The sequence below is a fragment of the Caretta caretta genome, chromosome 9 (assembly GCF_965140235.1).
Source record: "Caretta caretta isolate rCarCar2 chromosome 9, rCarCar1.hap1, whole genome shotgun sequence".
Taxonomy (NCBI): domain Eukaryota; kingdom Metazoa; phylum Chordata; order Testudines; family Cheloniidae; genus Caretta; species Caretta caretta.
Genome location: NC_134214.1, coordinates 5,785,334 through 5,804,863, shown reverse-complemented (window position 1 = coordinate 5,804,863; position 19,530 = coordinate 5,785,334). Strand labels below are relative to the sequence as shown.

General features: G+C 51.8%; 1 protein-coding gene across 1 annotated transcript; it reads left to right on the top strand.

Annotated features, from left to right (window-relative positions):
- Positions 1-692: 692 nt before the first annotated feature.
- Positions 693-14,564, top strand: LOC125642704 (uncharacterized). The gene is made up of 5 exons (XM_048864397.2): positions 693-862; positions 2,880-4,208; positions 6,220-6,333; positions 7,667-7,752; positions 8,578-14,564. The coding sequence occupies exons 1-5, from the start codon at positions 778-780 to the stop codon at positions 8,650-8,652; spliced, it is 1,689 nt and encodes a 562-aa protein (XP_048720354.2). The 5' UTR covers positions 693-777; the 3' UTR covers positions 8,653-14,564.
- Positions 14,565-19,530: the final 4,966 nt, after the last annotated feature.

Below are 19,530 nucleotides of genomic sequence, written 5' to 3'. Positions count from 1 at the left end.
CCCAGGTCTCCTGGCTCCCACACTGCTGCTGCAGTCACTCGTAACTGGCCACGCTGGGCACATACTGGGATACTGATGTGTCCAGAAATGCACCCCAGGGCTCGTTAGTGCTGCATGGAGCAGGGTTCTCACTCCTCCCCCTCTTCATTCAGTCCTTTGTAAAGGAAATTTGCCTGGGGGGGTGGCTCAGGATGGCCCTGCGCGGGGTGTTGGTGCTCCACCCAGAGCAGGGATGGTTTTAAGCCTGGCGTTTGATTAAACTTAGTAACCAAAAAACCCCATTGCTGTCCTGTCCTGCTGTGTGTCCTTTCAAAGCACTACAAGCCCCCCTCAGCCGACCTTCAGTCCTTAAAGGGACAGGGCACAGGCGGGGGCTCTGGAACAATTTGTATAGTGGGGATGCTGAGCACCATTGAACCAAACTGTAACCCCTGCATATGATGGAAACCACTTCAAACCAGGGGGTGCGGCTGCACCCCCAGCACCACTGGTCCTAGCACCTATGGGCACAGGTGAATCTAACCTCGCCGTTCCCTCATTTGCGCAGAATTTGCATCTGGTGACAGGGCATGACCTGGCTCATGAAAAAGCAAGTCGCTGTCAGGGTCAGGTGCCCGGAAAAAAAACACCTGAACACTCCACCTCCAAGTGAAGCGAACCAGGAAACCATGTTGCTAAAGCAAACAGAGGGTGAGGGCTCCCAGTAGGCGACTACCAGCACAGAGCAGACTCCTGTTCCTAGCCCATGCAGGCAGGGCACGCCGCAGATGTGCTAAGATGGGCTGGCAAGGTTCATGGGGGCTGGTTTTGCTCTTGGGCTTTCTGCTGCACTCTGGGTGGATCCTGCAAGCGAACACTGCTGGTAAGGGCTAAGTCTGTGTTACCTGTTTTATCTCAGTAGGGCAGGGGGGAAGAGGGTGGTTACGATATTGACCAATTTGTATTGCAGTGTTCAGTGAGCACATTAATTCTGCACATTCCAGAGGGGTTGTTTTCTGCCCTGATCTCTAATGCACCACTCTAGAGACAAGATGCTGCCTTTTTGTTTGCTTGTTCTTTGAGAAATTGGCTTTTACTGTTTCCTTCACACAAGCTGAAGGAGGCAACATGTAATTAACCACGAGAGAAGCTAGGGTGGGATAGAAAACAGAGAGGCTAGGCCAGGATCCAGGACTACGAGTGTCTGGAATATCACTCGCCTTGCACTGGAATATTAGAATAAAGGCCTTCACCACAGGGGCCCTACAACACCATCAATCTTTCTGTCTGCTTCCATAGATGTTACTCCCTCTACATGTATCCCACAGCCATCCCCTTCAGGGAATTCTGCACCAGTGCAGGGGCCGATTCTGATCTCCCCAGGGTAAATCCGGAGTAACTCCACTGCAATTTGTGATGTTACACCTGGGACATGCGATCCGACCTAGGCTTACGAGGGTAGAACATCAGAGCCGAGATCCATCCTTGTGGCTATGAAAGCCGAATTCCCCCTCCGTTTCCTTTCTGTTTCTGTGCTGAAGGGATTGTTTAAACAGGAGCTCGCACGTCTGCGGCATGCTCTGAGGGAGCCCGTCACAGCGAGGAGGAAGGAAGAGCTGTCATTGTGGTTATTTTTGTTAATTAAAACCAGCGGGGCTGAGTCTCTGCTCGGGCGCACAGCTTTGGCACCAGCACAGGTCCACCGACCTTAATGGAGTCACTCCTGATTAACACTGGTATAACAGTGAGAGGCAAAGCCGGCCCAGTTTCTTGAATTCATCATGATAATAACACATAGCAACTTTTGTACTTTACAAAGAAGGTCAGTATCACGACCCCCATTTTACAGATGGGGAAACTGAGGCACAGGGAGGGGTCGGGGGAGTAAGAGGTCAAAGGGCTCCTTCTGTTGGCTGACGTGACACCCTAGATGTAGCCCCAGTTTATGTATTTATTTGTTTCCCAGTCTGTGTATCTTGGTGAACCAGGCGGCAGACCTTGGGGAGAGCAGCCTTTGATTAAAAACTGCCTGTGATATCAGTTTCTAGGTCCTTCTAGGAATGCAAAACGGAGCTGGGATTCCCACAGGGGCCGGCCGTGTCCTCCCCTCTTTACACAGAAGCCAGCCCTGTGTTTCTCTGCAGCCAGCACAATGGGTTTTCCCCCCCAAAACAGCCTCTGAAGTGAATTGAGTCCCTGTCACCAGGGTCTAAATTACTGAGGACTGGTCCTGGCTGAGAACACAGGTGCTGATCATAAAAATGCAGCATTGAAAATAAGTCCTCCGAGTACGGTGTCACTCCGCGGCCACCCGCGCTGCTACGACCAGCCAGAGGTGGAAGTCTCCTGGGCCGCACTTTGCCTTTCTTTGCTGGCTGCCTGTTGCGGGTGCCTAGCGCTGGCTCAGTGGTGTGAGGTGTCTGAGGAGGAGGAAGTATCAGGCAGGCAAGTTTGGGGACGTAAGGAAGTGACACAGTAACAAAGCGGACACAACACTGACGACATAGCGGTGGGTGGCTGTGTGAGCTCCAGAAACGTTCTGGGCGCTTCTGAGGGGGGACCTGCCCAGCTACCACCAGCAAGCGGGAAGGCTGGGGCTGGTGCCCCCCGAATCCCAGAGCGTGAGGAAGTTGGGCACCTGAGATAACATGGAACCCACCCCAGAGGCGGTGAGGTCGTTGGGCCATGCGGGAAAAGCAGCAGGCCGATTGTTGGCCATCTGGGGAACTTCCCAAGGCTGGGAGGTTTGCAGCCTGTTAGTCACTCAGCAGAGCTGCGTTCTACTGGAGGATGACAATAAAAGGGAGCGCGCGGGCTGCCGGGCTCGCTGCGGAGGTGATTTCAGTCATTACTGGGAGAGCGAGAGTCTTGCCCCGTTGACTGTTCACATCTATTTACAGCGGCGGGGATCACAGGAACAGACCCAGAAGCTCCAGCACCCTCCCCAACAGACCCTGCTACCCCAGCGCCAAGTGAGACCCCAGCTCTACCGGCCACCATGGCAGCAGCTTCGGCCACTGGAGCAGCGACTGTCTCTAGCCAGCATGGTCCAAGCACAGCCGCCGAAGCCACCAGCCCTGCAGCAGAGGCCAGCCCAGCAGCCCGGGCTGCCCTCACACCATCTGAAACCACCTTAGCGGGCAGCACGGCGACAGACGAGAGACTCACGGCAGCCCCACTCAGTTCTGTGACAGCTGAAATCCCCAGTGCAGCCGCAGAGACACGTGTCCATTTTACCCTCCCACCGGCTGGAACCCCTGCTGGTGCGGCCACCACCCCAGCCGCAGAAACCACCACAATGGTCACCCTCGCGATGGGGAACACAACCGGACCAAGAACGGATCCCACTCCCGGAGCAATGACAAGCACAGCCTATCCCTTCTCTACAGCAGCTGCATCTAGGTCTACGGCAGCAGGGACAAACACAACCGCACAGGATACCCCCCCACGGGTGCTAACTACACCGGTAGTGGAATCCACACCAAATGCAACCCCAGCTTTACCGACCACCAGCTCGGCAGCAGAGATGGCCAGAGCCAATGCTGCCATCAGCCAGCCCGGTGGAACCGCAAAGACAGCGACCCTGACCACAGCAACCGAGGCTGTCCCCACGCCAGATGACATGACACCCATGGCAACTCTGACCAGCGCAGGAGAAACCTCCCCAGCAGATCCGACAACCACCACACACCGTGAGACAACTGCAGGAGGAGAGACACTCACAACAGCCTCTGTGGTCGCCATGCCAGACACAACCACAACTCAAGGGGCTATCCCCACAGCGACAGAAACCAGCCCTTCACTGAGGGTGAGTACCAGGGCTGCTGAGATCACCGCACCAACGTCTGTCACCGCGTCCACGACGGAAACAGCATCAAGCGTGGGCTCCAGCACAGAAACCACTCCGGCGGCCAACAGCCCCACTGGCGTGTCGCGTACTGCAACGAGCGAGAGCACAGCCCCAGGTCCTCACACCGCGGCAGCAGAAAGGGGAACTCCAACAGGCACCGTGAAAGAGACACTCACCACCGACAGAACAGCCAATGCCGCAACGGCCGGCAGCTCCACGGCAAGAAGAGAGGTTCCCCGAACAGTCCGTGCTACCGCCGTCCCAGCTGGAAGCACGACGGTTAAATTCCCAGCTACAGCTAGCCCCACTGCGGCCGCACCGAGCAGCAAGGTGCCCCCGGGTACCACTCCCGCCACTCAGAACTTCAGTGCAGCTCCAAGTAAGGGGTGCAGCTTCCAGAAGTAAGGGAGGTGCTGTGCCGAGATGCATGGCCAGCCGTCTGGGAGAGGGAGGCAAGGATGGAGCAAGAGGCAGTGTCGGGACTGGGCCGGGAGGGAACCAGGTTTGAAGTAATGGGTATTTGAATATCAGGATGGCAGGGTTTCAATGTCATTGGAACGTGGCGCGGCTGGGTCTACGCAGGAAAGACCCAATTGCGTCAGCCCCACAGAAGGTAATAACGCAATCCTGCTCCGGGGGAGATCAGGCGTTACAAATGGGCCACACCAACGGCCGCCTTCGGCCCGAGGTTGGGCCCTGAGTGCAGCTTGCGCAGCCTCTGGAACGCAGCACTCAGCGTTTATACCAGCTTCCCCGTGACCACGGGCGTCAGGGGTGGCTGGGATTTCCTGAGCTGGCATAGCAGGATGGGTTTGTGCTTTCCCCTTGGTACCGAGCGGATGGAATATGGGTTTCTCTGTAGCCAGCACCAACGGGAGTCTGTTTTTCAGACAGCCGCACAAGCCATTCCGAGCCCTGGCCCCCAGCTCACAGCCGGGCGCGGCGCTCATCCCGCCAGGCAATAGCAGCACACAGGACAACTCCACCCCAGTCCCCCGCCACCCCCGCTCCTGCTGCTCGCACAACAAAGGGCCTTCGGTATGGAATGAGTGTAAATATTCCCCTGTATTCCTGCAGGACGAACTTCATCCTTGGGCAGAAGGGCCGTGACCTGGCCTAGGTGCCGCTTAGGGCTTTTCAATAGATCTTAGTGAGCTTTATGAGGTTCAGGAGCCCTGTGCCGGACCTCTGCAGAGGAGTGAATTTCACCCTCCTCGCCTAGTCCCGTGGAGCTGAGCTAGCTTGGTGCGGCTGGCACGGGAAGAGGTACAGAAGGTATCTGGAGTGTTTGCCTGGGTGCATGATTTCCAAAAAGCCGGCGTGCTGCAAAAAAGCAAACCAAGCATTGGACAGGTAACCACTGCAGGGCCTTGTTAGCCACCAATCACAAGGGGGCACATTCATGTGCTAGGTGAGGGCTTGGGAGAACCCAAACAAGGACATGTTGTGCTGTGGATAAATGCTTCCACGCCGGGAATGGCAGAACATGTGAAATGGGAACCCAGTGGCATGGGGGATGATGTCGGAGAGGCAAGGGAGGAATCTGGGAATTCATTTGTGTTCTGAAAAATCATCATCCTACAAGTTCTAATAAATAAAGACTCCCCTAGAGTATATAGCCAGATGGATGTGTGTACCCCATCTGGGCTTGGGTTCTCTGTACAGAGTTTTGTCAATTTCTCTGACCTTTATTATTTGATTACTAATATGGTTTGAGAGATGGAAGGTGTGTGTAACACTCCTCCACCACCGGTCATCAGCAGGGTTTGAACTCTGAACTGTCCACTTGAGGTAAAGGAATAAGTCCATTAGCTGGCAGGAGTAGTAGGTTGTTATCCTCTAGGTGAACCAGCCACTGTGTGGGGCGAGGAGGGGCACACCACTAACTTTACAAGTGTGCTACATTTCAGCTATAGTTTATTACATTCCAGCACAGATTATAACCCTGAAAAACACATTGTCTATATGTGGGTTTGTCTACACATGAAAATGAATACAGAATAAACTAGGGTATAAATTAAAGCAGATTAACTATGCCTGCTTAATTCCCTGTGTGCTCTCATTCCAGAATCAGAGTGTCTTATTCCCAAGTAGCTGAATCCACTTGCAAAGAAGGCATTATTATTCTGGAATAAGAGCACCCACCCATAGATTTAAGCAGGAATAATTGCATGTAGACAAGCTCTGTTGTGGAGAGGGGAAACTCAGAGGTGGAGGTATCAGAAGCCGAGGAAGAAGTGGCAGGTTTATGCTGGTTCTTTCCTCAGAGACAGGACTTACAGAAGAAGGAAAATGCTTGGCTTTTCGGAGCTGGGCTCCCCTCCATTGCATCCAGCGCAGTATCTGCATGTCTCTGCAGACAGCACTGATGGCAGCTTTCTTTTAAACAGCCACGGAATCCGCCGCTAGGCCTAACTCCACGGCCCTGCCCTGGGTCCCAGGTGTCATGACGGAAGAGCAGAAAACAGCGCTGCCCACCTGCCACCCTCCAGCTGCCAACGCAAGTAAGGGCTGTAACTGCTGGGGGCAAGTCCTCATCCCTGCTTGAGTGGCCGGGCTGTGTGCTGGCAACCGAGAGAAAGGGATCCTCTTGCCAGGCCACGCCATGGCAACTGCGGCATCCTCGGAGCCTCTGCTCTTGAATGGCTAGTGGATCTGGGCAGCCGCAGGCCCACCAGCCCTGCCCCCTGCTGATTCCTCTCCCCTCAGCTATGGGAGGTCTGGCAGCGAGTGCTGCACCCCTGACAAGCCCGACGTTCCACAGGTGCCTTTGTAGTTTGTAGTTTTTAATCCCCCTCCCCCAGATCAGCTGTGCCATAAATTGAGAGACCTTGTCTCTTGCTTTCTGTGCACAAGGAGGTCTGTTCTCCAGCCGGGGTCTCCGGGGATTCCTGGCCAAGGACCATGGGCCAGGTCTCGAGCTGAATGTCCAGCTTGCTGTTCCGGCCTGTCTTTGGGAGCCGGAAGGGCGTTCCGGTACAATGGCTTATGAGGGGTTGGTCCAGGAGTCCCCGGAGTCCTCACCCGCTGCCTGGATGCGATAGACAGTGACACACAGAGCCTGTGAATCGAGGGCAGAGCTGGCCCAAAGCAATATTCCCTCTAATTTTTGGCAGGCCGTGTGCGCAAAAAATTTCTTCTGTACACATTTTTGTGCTTCTGGGAAAATTTTTGAGCACACGGTGTTTCGCCGTGTGCGTGGGGTTTAGGGTCTGTGTGGGCGTGCACACGCCCACAGCTTAGAGGGAACAGTGGCCCAAAGGGTTGGTTTAGGGATTAGAAAGGAGAGGAAGGGTGATCTTGTGATAAGGCATCGGGCTGGCTTCAATTCCCGGCTGTGCTGCAGACTCCCTGTGTTCCCTTGGGCGAGGTATGCAGGGTCTGCAGGGTCTGCAGTTAGACACCCGCAGCCAGCCCGGGCCAGCTGACTCGGGCTAAGTGGTTGTTAATTGCGGTGGAGACATTCGGACTCCGGCTGGAGCCCAGGCTCTAGGACCCCATGAGGTGGGAGGGTCCCAGAGCTCAGGCTGCAGCCCAAGCCTGTCTACACTGCAGTTAAACAGCCCCTTAGCCTGAGCCCCAGGAGCCCGAGTCAGCTGGCACGGGCCAGCTGTGGGTGTCTAATTGCAGTGTAGACAGACCCTGAGTCTCTCTGTGCCTCAGTTCCCCATCTGTACAATGCTCTTGTCTATTTAGATTTGGGGCAGGCTCCTTCTCATTCAATAAGTATGTACAGCACCTAGCGCTATGGGGCTCTGATCTTGGTGGGGGAGTCTATATACTACTGGGATGGAAATTCTTGGTAACCTAATAATAATTTGCTCTCTCCATTCCTAGCTGGTGCTCACATCTTCCTATCGGTGGGACTCACCACTCACCTGAACCTCAGGGAGCCCCAGGTTAGGCGTCTGGTTTTGTCCAAGGTGAGATTTGTGAAACCTGACATCTCTAACACAGAATGTCAACGCAGCGTATGAAGTAGGCCGCCAAGGGGTTTGCCTTTAAAAGCAAAGGTTGAAGAGTTGGGGCTGAATAGCCGCTAGCACTGTAAAAAGATGCAGTCCATGGTCCAGAGGAGGATTAAGGTTTCCTGGGATCCTGGGCCAGAGCAAGTGGGGAACCCCTCCCCACCCCTTCTGCCTGCGGCCCTGCCCACAGCCCCACCCCTTTCCGCCCCTTCCCCAGGGCTCACCCTTGTTCCACCCAGGGTCCCCCCCACGCTGCCTCCCCCACTGCAGCCCCGCAACCCCTTTTGCTCCTTTCTCCTCCCCCACACCCCACTGCAGCCCCACGACTGGAGAAGCTCTGTCCCTGCACCATGGCCCTGGGGCGCAGTGGGGAATGAGAGCTCCTCCAGTCCTGGGGCCACAGCAGGGCTCCGGGTGCTGAGGCTTCCTCCCCTGCCCCCCCAGCTTCTGTAGGGGACCAGGGTCAGGGTGCTCAGGCTTCTCCAGCCCCGCCTGCCCAGTGCTTCTGCCACAGAGTGGGGTTGGGTGCAGGGGCTTTCCCTGCTGCCCCATGGCTTCTGCTGGGGAAAGGGTTGGGGCATGCTGGGTGTGGGCAGGGGGACGGGGGGGCTTCCCGCTTCCCACGGCTTCTGCCAGGGACAGGGTCAGAGGCTGCTGGGGGGGATTTTCCCGCCTCTCCTGCCCAGTGCTGCTGCCACAGAGCGGGGTTGGGACACGGGGGCACTGTTTTAGCACTATCCTCATGCTATGTGGGTTTCATCCCCATGCTTTTCCCCGCAGCTTGAGCAAGAGCTAAAAATGAAGTTCACATGCACCGAGTTCAATGTCCTCTGGAAAGGAGTCCGAGAAAAGTGAGCAGTGACTCTGCTGGCCCCCAAGGAACCGCCGGCTTCGTGTCTGGGTACCACAGTGAGCGGGACAAGGCCCACGACACGAAAGGGGACCACGCGGCTGCGGCTACCTGTGCTCCTCAACTCCGGAGTGGAAACCGGAAGATACAGGTTTAACCCCAGGAGAAGAAATCTCTCTTCTGCATGCTGAGACCTCAGGCTTTCTTATGCCATAACCCTCCTGGACTCTGGTTCTCAAAGGCCAAAGCCCTTGGGAGATTCCATAGTCAGTAAGAATTCAAAAAAGAGGTGAATGCCCTTTAAAGGTCCCAGTGAAGATGAAAAATGTCAAGTCTGGAGATTTCCCCTCTCCGTCCTCTCTTCCTGTATGAAAGGAGCCAATGATTTGAATTGCAAGCTCTTGGGGCTGTCTCTGACTATATATATGTACATCCTAGCACCATATCTCAGTCGCAGCCACTAGGCCTTGCTGTCATATAATCAATAATATTGGGATCTTGTGGGCGAACAGCGAGTGGAGGCTCTGACTGCTGCTGCATTGTTGGCTGTCCAGGTGCAGGCGAATCCTGCGAGCCCAGGGTAAAAGGAATTGTTTTTTCCAAGTTATGTTTATGTTTTGGGTTGTATTGACCCTGGACCCAGAGAAATGGAACGGGTCACCCATCAGGGACCAGAGAGGCTAACCTCCCTCCCAGGACGTGTCCCCAGCCCTGCTGCCTTCACTTTCGTTCTCTGGAATAAATTCTTGGCTGTAAGATCTGGGCAGTTGTTTCCGTGGCTCCCACCAGCCCCCGGGGTGGATCGGGATGTTTCTCTGTCTGTTTCCAGAATGAGTCGTTATCTGGCAGGTGGTGGGCTGATGGGCCTGGAGATGAAAGTCTTCTGTCTACCACTCAGCTGGAGCGAGGACTGCATCGGTGAGAGCTTTCCCACACTGTCCTGCCAATGTGCCTCCCTCAACCATCCTCTGGAACAGAGAGAAAGGTCTTTGCAACCCAAGGCAATGTGCAGTGAATGCTAAGCACCGCATAGGGCTTAAGGGCAACTTAAAATATAAGTAGGCCTAGTGCGAACCCCCCAGAGAGGAATGAATTTCACCCCCCCTAGTCATTAGCTCTCTGCCTCCTTCCTGGGCCCAGCCCTTCCAAACAACAGTAGCAGGGAAATGAATAAAAGAAAAATCTCTTCCTTGTTCCTCTTTGGCAGTGAACATTCAGCCATCCTGGCACGCCCGGGGAGTGTCACTCCAGCAATGCGCTCTGTGTTAGCAGCAGGAGCTCCGCAGGGCAGAGGATGGCCTCACCCTTTATTCACCCCCCTGCTCAATCATTATTCCTCCTTTTTGACCCCTGTTTTGCATTTTTCATAGTAGTTTGCTCCTCCTGACAGCTGCAGCCCATCCGCTTAGCAACACAAGCCACTGTGAGCACACTGCTTAGGGACTCTCTGCAGTGGCTCCCCACTGAATGCAGAGTCCATTTTACATCTTTGTCCTGATAGTTAAAACCCACCCTGGTACTGACCCTGGCTACCTGGGAGTATGAAGGAAGCAGTGATGGAAACCCAGTTCTGCAGGGTCCTTTGCTGGATTTTTCCAGTCCCAGCTAAGCAGTTTGTCCCCTCCCCGAGGCAAATGAAACTAGTAATTCATTAACTGGTCAATCAGCCAGATAAAATCACACTGAAACAATGATTAGTTCGAGCAATTTTTTAAACCCTCCCCTTGTTTTAACAACTCCAAAAAAACAGAATTTTGGGAATTTCAAGACCAAATCAAATAATAATTTTTTTTTTATTTAATTCCTGGCCTAGCACTGGATTCAGACTGGAAATAAGGTGTAACGTTTTTAACCGCGAGAGTAATTAACCACTGGAACAATTTACCCAGGGTCGCAGTGGATTCTCCATCACTGGCAATTTTAAAATCACAGTTGGATGTTTCTCTAAAATATCTGCTCCTGGAATAATCTGGGGGCCATTCTCTGGCATGTGTTACGCAGGAGGTCAGACTAGCTGATCACAATGGTCCCATCTGCCTTGGAATCTAGGAATTGTCAGTTACACTCTGGCCCCTGTGAGCTGCTCGGGCAGAATAACGGGGCCTCAAAGAGGACAGAAATGGACCCTGAAGATACACTGGCGGGTATAGAACTGAAGACTAGTTTCATGATCTCAGAGAACCCCAAACCAGGGCATAACAAAATGACCATTATCACATGATTTGGGTGGGCAAATCTCTTTACCAGTTAATAATTGTATTTGTTATATTCTTCTTTGCCCTCACCCGTGAAAAAGCTTGGACTTACTTTATTGTATAATCTGATAATGGTTCTCTACTTCGGCTTAGTTACTGTTCTTTTCTTTGTTATCTTTATTAGCTGTTTTAAAATAATTTTAAAAGACCACTCTGGGCACAACTGGGTGCGATCTGGGACGGTCCCCCTGCCATTCCCCCTTCAGTTCTGCCCCCCTCCCCCATCCTGTGCCCAGCACAGGAATGGAGTAACTGAGGACTTGGGGTCCTATTCAGTGAAGTGTGCGTGTTCTCCTCGGCTAATATGCTGAACTTCCAATGCTGATCTGAGGAATTCACCCTCTTATATTTGTGGAGAGAGGGGAGCCCCTAAAAGAAGCTATAATGACTTGCAAACTGATTGGGCTGGAATAAAACCTTACCCAAGCATTGACCAGATCCCAGGAGCATGAATCTTAGCTGAAGTTAAACAAATCTCAGTTAAATTGTAGGTTCTTCCCACCCCTACGAGTGGCCTGAAATGCTGAACGTGGCACTGCTGGATGCTGCTGCAACACATGATCAGCCATAAGGAGACGGTGAGGGGTCACATATAGCTCAGTACGTGGACCATGGAGCTGGTAGGATGCATCATATGTTCTGGGCACCAGTCGCACACTGGCAGCCCTACCCATGTGTGTGTCCAGCGCCTGGTTTCCCCCCTTTGTTGGTTTGCCTTTCCCTGTCTGTGTGCAATGGGTGTGCAAGGACCCAGGAATCATAAGGATGTTTGGCCCTTCGCGGACGTATGGGGACTGACCCTATTTTTCGTCCCGTGTGGGATTGTGCTGCTGGTGTGTCCCAGTAGGAGCACGTTCAATACGGTGGCGGTAAACTAACAGCAGCTACACCCATATCTGCGACATCTCTGCCCATCCTGCACATGGACCCCACTGGCCTTTTTCCTTTTCCAGGAATCCAGGAGGTGTGGGCTGGGTGACTCCCCATTGTCACGAGACCGAGACTGGTGTTGGAGCGCAGCTTCCCAGCGGGAGACAGGACAATGTGCCTGCAGCTCTCGCCATTGTCACCCGCCAGAGAGGTTCTCGCACATTGCATTTTGCACACCACTTCGGAAACCATTCCCCTGTGGACCCCTTCTGGTCCCAGTCCCACACCGGCCGTGCAGAGTTCTGTCTGCTCTCATGGTCCTGCCAGCCACGAGAGAGGTCTCTGCAGACCAGCAGTGGTCCTTTCTTAGGCCATAGTCTGAGCATCACTGATACGCCTCATCAGATACAGTGGTGATGGGAACCAGGTGGGTGGATGGACGGATAACAGGGCTGATGCAAGTTGGGTTTCTCTTCCAACCTCCAAGCCCAGGGAGCAAAGCTGCTGGTTCTGATTCTCTCCCACATCATGCTGCATATATAAAACACAGAAGACCCCCTTATGTAAACTGAGGCAGAGCCTGTGTTCCCAGCCAGGAGCCCGGCTAGTGCCCTCTCAGAGACTAGACTGCTCACCTGTGTTGTTTGCACTCTCTTTACCTCCCCCCTACCTTTAAAGGTAAACAGCTCCGATATGTGGGCTGGCCCTAAGCAGTACGTTTTCCAGGGCCCTGCGCTAAGTAACACATAGAATCATTGAAGTGTAGAACTGGAAGGGACCTCGAGAGGTCGTCTAGTCCAGTCCCCTGCACTCAAGGCAGGACTGTGTATTATCTAGACCATCCCTGACAGGTGTTTGTCTAACCTGCTCTTAAAAATCCCCAATGATGGAGATTCCACAACCTCCCTAGGCAATTTATTCCAGTGCTTAACCACCCTGACAGTTAGGTAGTTTTCCCTAATGTCCAACCTAAACCTCCCTTGCTGCAATTTAAGCCCATTGGTTCTTGTCCTGTCCTCAGAGGTTAATGAGAACAATTTTTCTCCCTCCTTCTTGTAACAACCTTTTATGTACGTAAAAGCTGTTCTCATGTCCCCTCTCAGTCCTCTCTTCTCCAGACTGAACAAACCAAATTTTTTTCAATCTTCCCTCAGAGGTCATGTTTTCTAGACCTTTAATCATTTTTGTTGCTCTTCTCTGGACTTTCTCCACTTCATCCACATCTTTCCTGAAATGTGGCATCCAGAACTGGACACAATACTCCAGTTGAGGCCTAATCAGCGGGGAGGAGAGCAGAAGAATCACTTCTTGTGTCTTGCTTGCAACACTCCTGCTAATACATCCCAGAATGACGTTTGCTTTTTTTGCAACAACGTTACACTGTTGACTCATATTTACCTTGTGATCAACTATGACCCCCAGACCCCTTTCCGCAGTACTCCTTCCTAGGCAGTCATTTCCCATTTTATGTGTGTGCAACTGATTGTTCCTTCCTAAGGGGTGTAGTTTGCATTTTTCCTTATTGAATTTCATCCATTCATTCATGTGGGGTTCTATCCAGGTTCCACCCCATTTACACCTTCATCTCCCACTTCTCTGTGCTCACAGCATCCTCCCTGGATGCAGGGAACCTCAGGCTGTGGAGCGACTGGAGGTTGTGATTGCGTGTCTGTGTTCTCCTCCTTTGGGTGTTGGCCAGCCCAAGAAGAGGATTGCCAATTTGTCTAGAATTATATGCAGTGGAGTAGAAATAAACAAAAAGTTTATTTGTAGGGCTGTTGATTAATCGCAGTTAACTCATGCGATTAACTCAAAAAAATTAATCGTGATTAATTGCAGTTTTAATCGCACTGTTAAACAATAGAATACCAATTGAAATGTATTAAATATTTGGAATGTTTTTCTACATTTTCATATATATTGTATTCTGTGTTGTAATTGAAATCAAAGTGTATAGTATTTTTGATTACAAATATTTACACTGTAAAAATGATAAACAAAAGAAACAGTATTTTTCAATTCACCTCATACAAGTACTGTAGTGCAATCTCTTTATCATGAAAGTGCAGCTTACAAATGTAGATTTTTTTTGTTACATAACAAAAACAAAACAATGTAAAACTTCAGAGCCTACAAGTCCACTCAGTCCTACTTCTTGTTCAGCCAATCGCTAGTTTTCTTTTCAGTTTCAAGTTGTTTCAGTGCTTTCCCATAAATTTGAATGGTCGCCCATTGTCTTTCCCTGGCTGGACAATAGATGGGTACTTGACATTGGTTTTGTGTAAACAGCTGGCTTGGAAGCACACACACACAACCAATAAACAGAGCTCCTAATGCCCATCAAGTTGAGATCATTACAAGCTTTCATAACAGACTTTATTTGATATCTATTTGTACATAACAACGGTGTATGCAACCAGTTGATTCAATTGCTTATTTTTTTGCTTTCAGACCTGCTGTCCTCTTCTGGAGGTGTCTGATTGTTACAAGAGGGCTCCTTTGAGCTCTCCTCATTCTTGGCAGTGTGGAGCTGGGCAGTGGAGGATCTGGCCACTGGCGTAGGGAACCAGTAGGTTCTCTTAGCATTAGACGTTCTTGTTAAACCCTGGATTTGTGCTGGAAATGGCCCACCTTGATTATCATACACATTGTAAGGAGAGTGATAACTTTAGATAAGCTATTACCAACAGGAGAGTGGGGTGGGGGGAGAGAAAACCTTTTGTAGTGGTAAACACCCATTTTTTCATGGTTTGTGTGTATAAAAAGATCTTCTGTACTTTCCACAGTATACATCCGATGAAATGAGCTGTAGCTCACGAAAGCTTATGCTCAAATAAATTGGTTAGTCTCTAAGGTGCCACAAGTACTCCTTTTCTCTTAGCATCCAGCGATTTCTGGAGTTCTCTGCTGTTGAGTCTCTAAGCTATCAGAAAGGTTGCAAACAGGGTCAACAGGGTCCTGGTGTGGGGTTTATACTAGGGCTACGTGACCTAATCCTGAAGCTCTGCCTACACCTTGGAAGACCTCCAGGAAATTAGTCCTCCCACACAATGTCCCACTGGACTGATTTCGATGGCTGCTGACTCCATAACTTTGGACCCCAGGTCATGGAACAGATCCAAGGCCGGTATAATCAAGCCAACCTGCGTCACAAAGGAAGGGAAAGATTCCAAGGGCTTGCTCTGGTGCTGGACTCAGAAGGTGACTACTCCCACGGTTTGAACTGGAGCCAGTGTGTACCAGCGGCCGCTCAGCGTGGCTCCTGGGCACTCAGGGATGCTGAGCAGAGAGAAGAGATGGCTCAGTTTTCCAGTGATCCTTGTGCCCCTTGGCCTGGTGACGCCTCTCAGCAAATCAGGGCGGGTCAATCAGGATGTGCAGCTGCAGGTCAGCTAGTGGGCCCAGGCTCAGCTGCAGGCCAACATGCCTGACACCTGCTCTGGGAAGGGGTATACAGCCGGTGCAGCTAGCTGCAGCTTGAGAAAAGCACCGTGCTCCCGACGCAGCCACATCCTGCCGGCAACAGCTGGCTCTGGCCTTTTGCCGCAGCAGCAGGCCTGGCTCCGTTCACAATCTCTTTCAGAGGAGCGTGCTGCTCACGAGAGCCAGTTAATTGTACCAAGACCTTGCTGGGGGCTCAGTTCACAGGCTGCTGCTTGAGCTCAGAGGCCAGCCGGTAGCTGCCAGCCTCTCTCACCAGGCTGCTGAGCTGGTTGTTGGGAATTAATAAGACGGGTGCTGAGCAAATGCTGGCTGCCTCCTGGATCGCAGGACTGTTGACCAGAGAGGAGACAGTCTCCAATCCCTCCATCGCTGGAGCAGGCAGATGCATGGGAAGCTTATTAAGGCCTGGAGGGGAAACTGAAAACTGGTCACCCCAGGCGTCCTGGGGCAATGCCAGGTCACCAGGCAGCTGGAGGAGTGGAGCTGGCGTGAAACATCGGGCCAAGGTGCAGGTATGGCAAAGGGTCCAGTAGGAGCTGTCAGAAGTAACCAGCTAACCCGAAGGAAACAGAGCCCCCATTCGGTCACAGGGATCCGTGCATAAGGATCCTGCAGCTGGTCCTGGGCGCTGGCTGATTCACGTCCAGTCCCGCCTCGGGGGACAGGGGGCAGCGCAAAGAGGCGGATACCTCCTTTATGTGCCCTCAAACTGTGGCCTGCCGGGCACTCAGCTGGTGTGGAGAAGCAATCAGGTGGTGCCAGCTGCCAGCAGCCGCAAGGGCTCACCAGAGTGTGAGTGTTCTGGCCAGGCCCCTTTCCCCTGGCCATGCCCCCTACGCTGGCAGGCTGGGAGAGAGCGACGTAGAGCCGGCCACACTGACCCTCAGTCTGGCATTGCTCTGGCCGCAGATCTGTGTGCTGGCCTTCGTAGACTGCTACCAGGGGAATCCAAATTGCTCCTCCCAGAGCCTGCATGGAGGCTAGCCACAGCCACTGCCCCAGTCTGGGGGCACCTAGGCGCACTCTTGGGGTGCAGACCCTTTGTCTAGCAGCCTATCCTGCGAGCTGGAACCTGCTATCCAGTTGCCTAGCCCCAGGCGCCAGGCTGGCTCTTCAGACTCCCCTGTACTTAAACACACCCTCTCCCAGAGCTCTGGGGTACTGTGGAACCCTCCCAGAAGGCAAGAAGGTGGCAGTTGTGAAGCAGATAACAGGCACACACACACTTTGCACAAATCTGGCACATTATTGCTCTTTTATTTCATCCTATAAAGCACAAGAGTGCATGGATCATTTAGTAAACAACGGACCTCCTGGCTGCAATGCCCCTCACTAGCTCACCTTTCCCTGGGAAGGCCTTGGGGGCCCAGCTGGGCTCAGGAAAGCAGGCAGGTTCACCTGCCCCATGAGCCTGCTACATGCTGGGTTGCTTCTCCCTCATGGAGACTTCTTCCCCACTGCTCCCTCTTCCCGTGCCACTCTCTGGAGTTTGTACGCTCCCCTCTCCACACCTGGATTCCTTTGTTCCATCTTTTGGTGGCTTTCCACTGCTCTCCTCTTCCTCCCCCGATCAGAGGGGTAAGGGCTGCTCTACACTATAAAGTTAGGCCAGCTTAAAAATTTCCTGCCCGGTGCGATGTAATTAAGCTAACCTAACCCCTGGTGTAGACACCGCTGGGTCGAGAGAAGGATTCTTCCATCAGCCTAGCTACTGCCGCTCAGAGAGGTGGATTTCTTCCGTCACCACGCTACAGTGCTGCTGTGGCATTTCTAGTGTCGACTTACTCTGAGATGAAACTGGTTTTCCAAGGTTGCAGTTACTCTTTAGCATCCTACTGTGACCAAAGTACCACCCTCAAATGTGAAATACCTTCTGATTGTCCTCAGGCTGAGGAAGGCATGCCTCTCGACTGGGCAAGACATAGAATCCTAGAATCTCAGGGTTGGAAGGGACCTCAGGAGGTCGTCTAGTCCCACCTCCTGCTCAAAGCAGGACCAATCCCCAATTTTTGTCCCAGATCCCTAAATGGCCCCCTCAAGGATTGAACTCACAATCCTGGGTTTAGCAGGCCAATGCTCAAACCACTGAGCTATCCCGGGCAGAGAGACATTCATGATACAGCCATTTTGATAGAAACACGGTGTAATGTCAACCAGAACTTGTAAGCTGAAACAGATCCTCAAATTTGTCACGCCTCTGCCCCAGGGGACTCTCCAGCTGGCTTGTTCCAATTACAATGACTGTATGGCTGATTTGCACTGTTGGTGTGGTGCAAACCAGCCTTAATGATGCTGAGGACCTGGCCCACAGACACCCTGGTCATCAGTAAGGATCAAACTGGGTCCTTGGCTACCAACAGCCCAGGCCCCTGTCACTCGAGCTAACAGGGCACTTGTCTGGCTGAGTGAGCAGTGACTTGCCAGAGAGACGTGCTCAGATGCATTAAGTCAGTGTATTGCACACACCTGGCCCTGGGAAAGGCTCATCCTGAGAGTCTGAGGTACGCGGGAGTTCAGGTCCCACCTAGGGTCCATGGGTCCATTGCACATTCATCTTGGGCAGCCTGTATGGCACTTATCACAACTTTAACAAGGCTGTTACACAGAACGTAGCAGGATCTATGGTTAACCCAGCCCTTTCCAGTGCATTGGCAACCATGCTCAGTGCTATAAAACGATGGGGCGAGCCAAGTGAGATGTGCTGTAATCTAAATGGTATTGGAACAACTGCTCCATTCATTTGCTCAAAGGTTGCTGATGTTCTGTGTATCCCAGCTCAAACAACACTGACTAGTTGACAAGGCACGGTTGAGTTTAGAAATCTCTGTCAATAAATCCGCCAATAGCATTTGGACAGATTGTGGTTAACGTACATAGATTCTAGTCTAAAGACCATCAATAGGTGTTGTTATGACTCCGATTCAAAGCTATTATCAATCTTTCTTTACCCTACACAAAATCCCTTTATAGTTCTAATACCAAAGAGTGCATGCCATGCACTGCTGGATGGTTCTGATGCCTCTAGATCTTTACTCAGCTTCCTCTTTAGCCAGACTTTAGTTCCCTCTGGCATGCAGCTACATTTCTGTTCTACTAACCATTAGTCCTCAGTGCTAGTTTGATGCTAATGGGGACACACCAGGGTACTTAAAATATTATGGCATAACTTTGCTAATATCCGCTCAAAACCATGTTGTAATGTTTAATTATCCCTTCATTGTACTCCTGGCATGTTTCCTCCATGCTGTGCCCTTCCACTTGTGCTAAGCTTCTGGAGCCAGGTCTAAAACGACACTCCGTAGAACATTCAATTTCTTTCCTGGAGTGCCAATTTGTGAGGCTTAGGGACTAGATGTAGGTGACTCTTAGAAAATGCTGCAGAGTTTTGCTTTCCCTCATCAGCTCTGAGCATCATTGTCCATGTCACCAGATGGAGTTCTGGCTTATTTTGTTACATGTTTGTTTCACATGAAAGTAAGCGGAAGGGACTCGGAGGGGTTTCCCTCGGACTAGTTGCAAATGCAGGCATGAGCAGAGTGATTGTCTGCAGGTTGCTGTCTGTGTGTATTAGATCCCGAAAGCCAAAAGACCGTGACAGAAGTAGTGCATAAAGTGGGCCAAAGAAATACCTGAATCCTCTCATCCATTTCTCCTTGTAACAGAAACAACCCAGTAAGACCTGAATATTGGCTGGCCCCTTGGCCCAACAGGGGCAAAAATCACTATTTCCGCACTCTGCCGGTGGAACCCACCTGTTTGCTATCTGCAGCTGTTTGGAGAAGCTTGCAGGCTTTGCCAGCGGAGGAGGTTGTAAGCTTCTTGGGTGACAGATGGGCTGCAGCATTTAGGAGCTTTGGATTTAGTTGGCTTTTAGAGAAGGGAAGGTATTAATTCTTCAAAGGTAAGATTTCCCCCCTGTGAAGAGAAGAAGCACAAGTCCTAGACACCACCGGAGCCTTTCTTAACTGCCCCCAAAGAGGGCTTAAGTGGTGGTCTAGGCCTTGTACAGGCCCTTTGCAAAGAGGTGAATTATACCCTAAAGAGTGTACTTGTAATTTCCTACTTGTATCCATAGGCTTTAAAATCTCCTCAACTGATTTGCTTCAAGACTGTCTTGTTTTTAATACCCGAGTGAGATCTGCAAAACAATGAGATCTGTAAAACAAGACAAGTTTGAAGTGCCTTGCTTCTGCTGTTTGAGCTGTCTGGTTGGCACAAAATAGGAAAAGTGCAGTTTCCTCCCACGTGCCCTCACGTAACTCAGAAGCAAGCTGATGGGAGCAATTTTCCTCACACTTTTAAAAAAAAAAAGTT

Excerpts from the sequence above, each read along its gene's own strand:
- LOC125642704 (XM_048864397.2), top strand. The coding sequence starts at position 778 with ATGGGCTGGCAAGGTTCATGGGGGCTGGTTTTGCTCTTGGGCTTTCTG. Across the intron at positions 863-2,879 it reads CCTGCAAGCGAACACTGCTG|CGGCGGGGATCACAGGAACA; the intron begins GTAAGGGCTAAG and ends ATCTATTTACAG. Across the intron at positions 7,753-8,577 it reads GGCGTCTGGTTTTGTCCAAG|CTTGAGCAAGAGCTAAAAAT; the intron begins GTGAGATTTGTG and ends TTTTCCCCGCAG.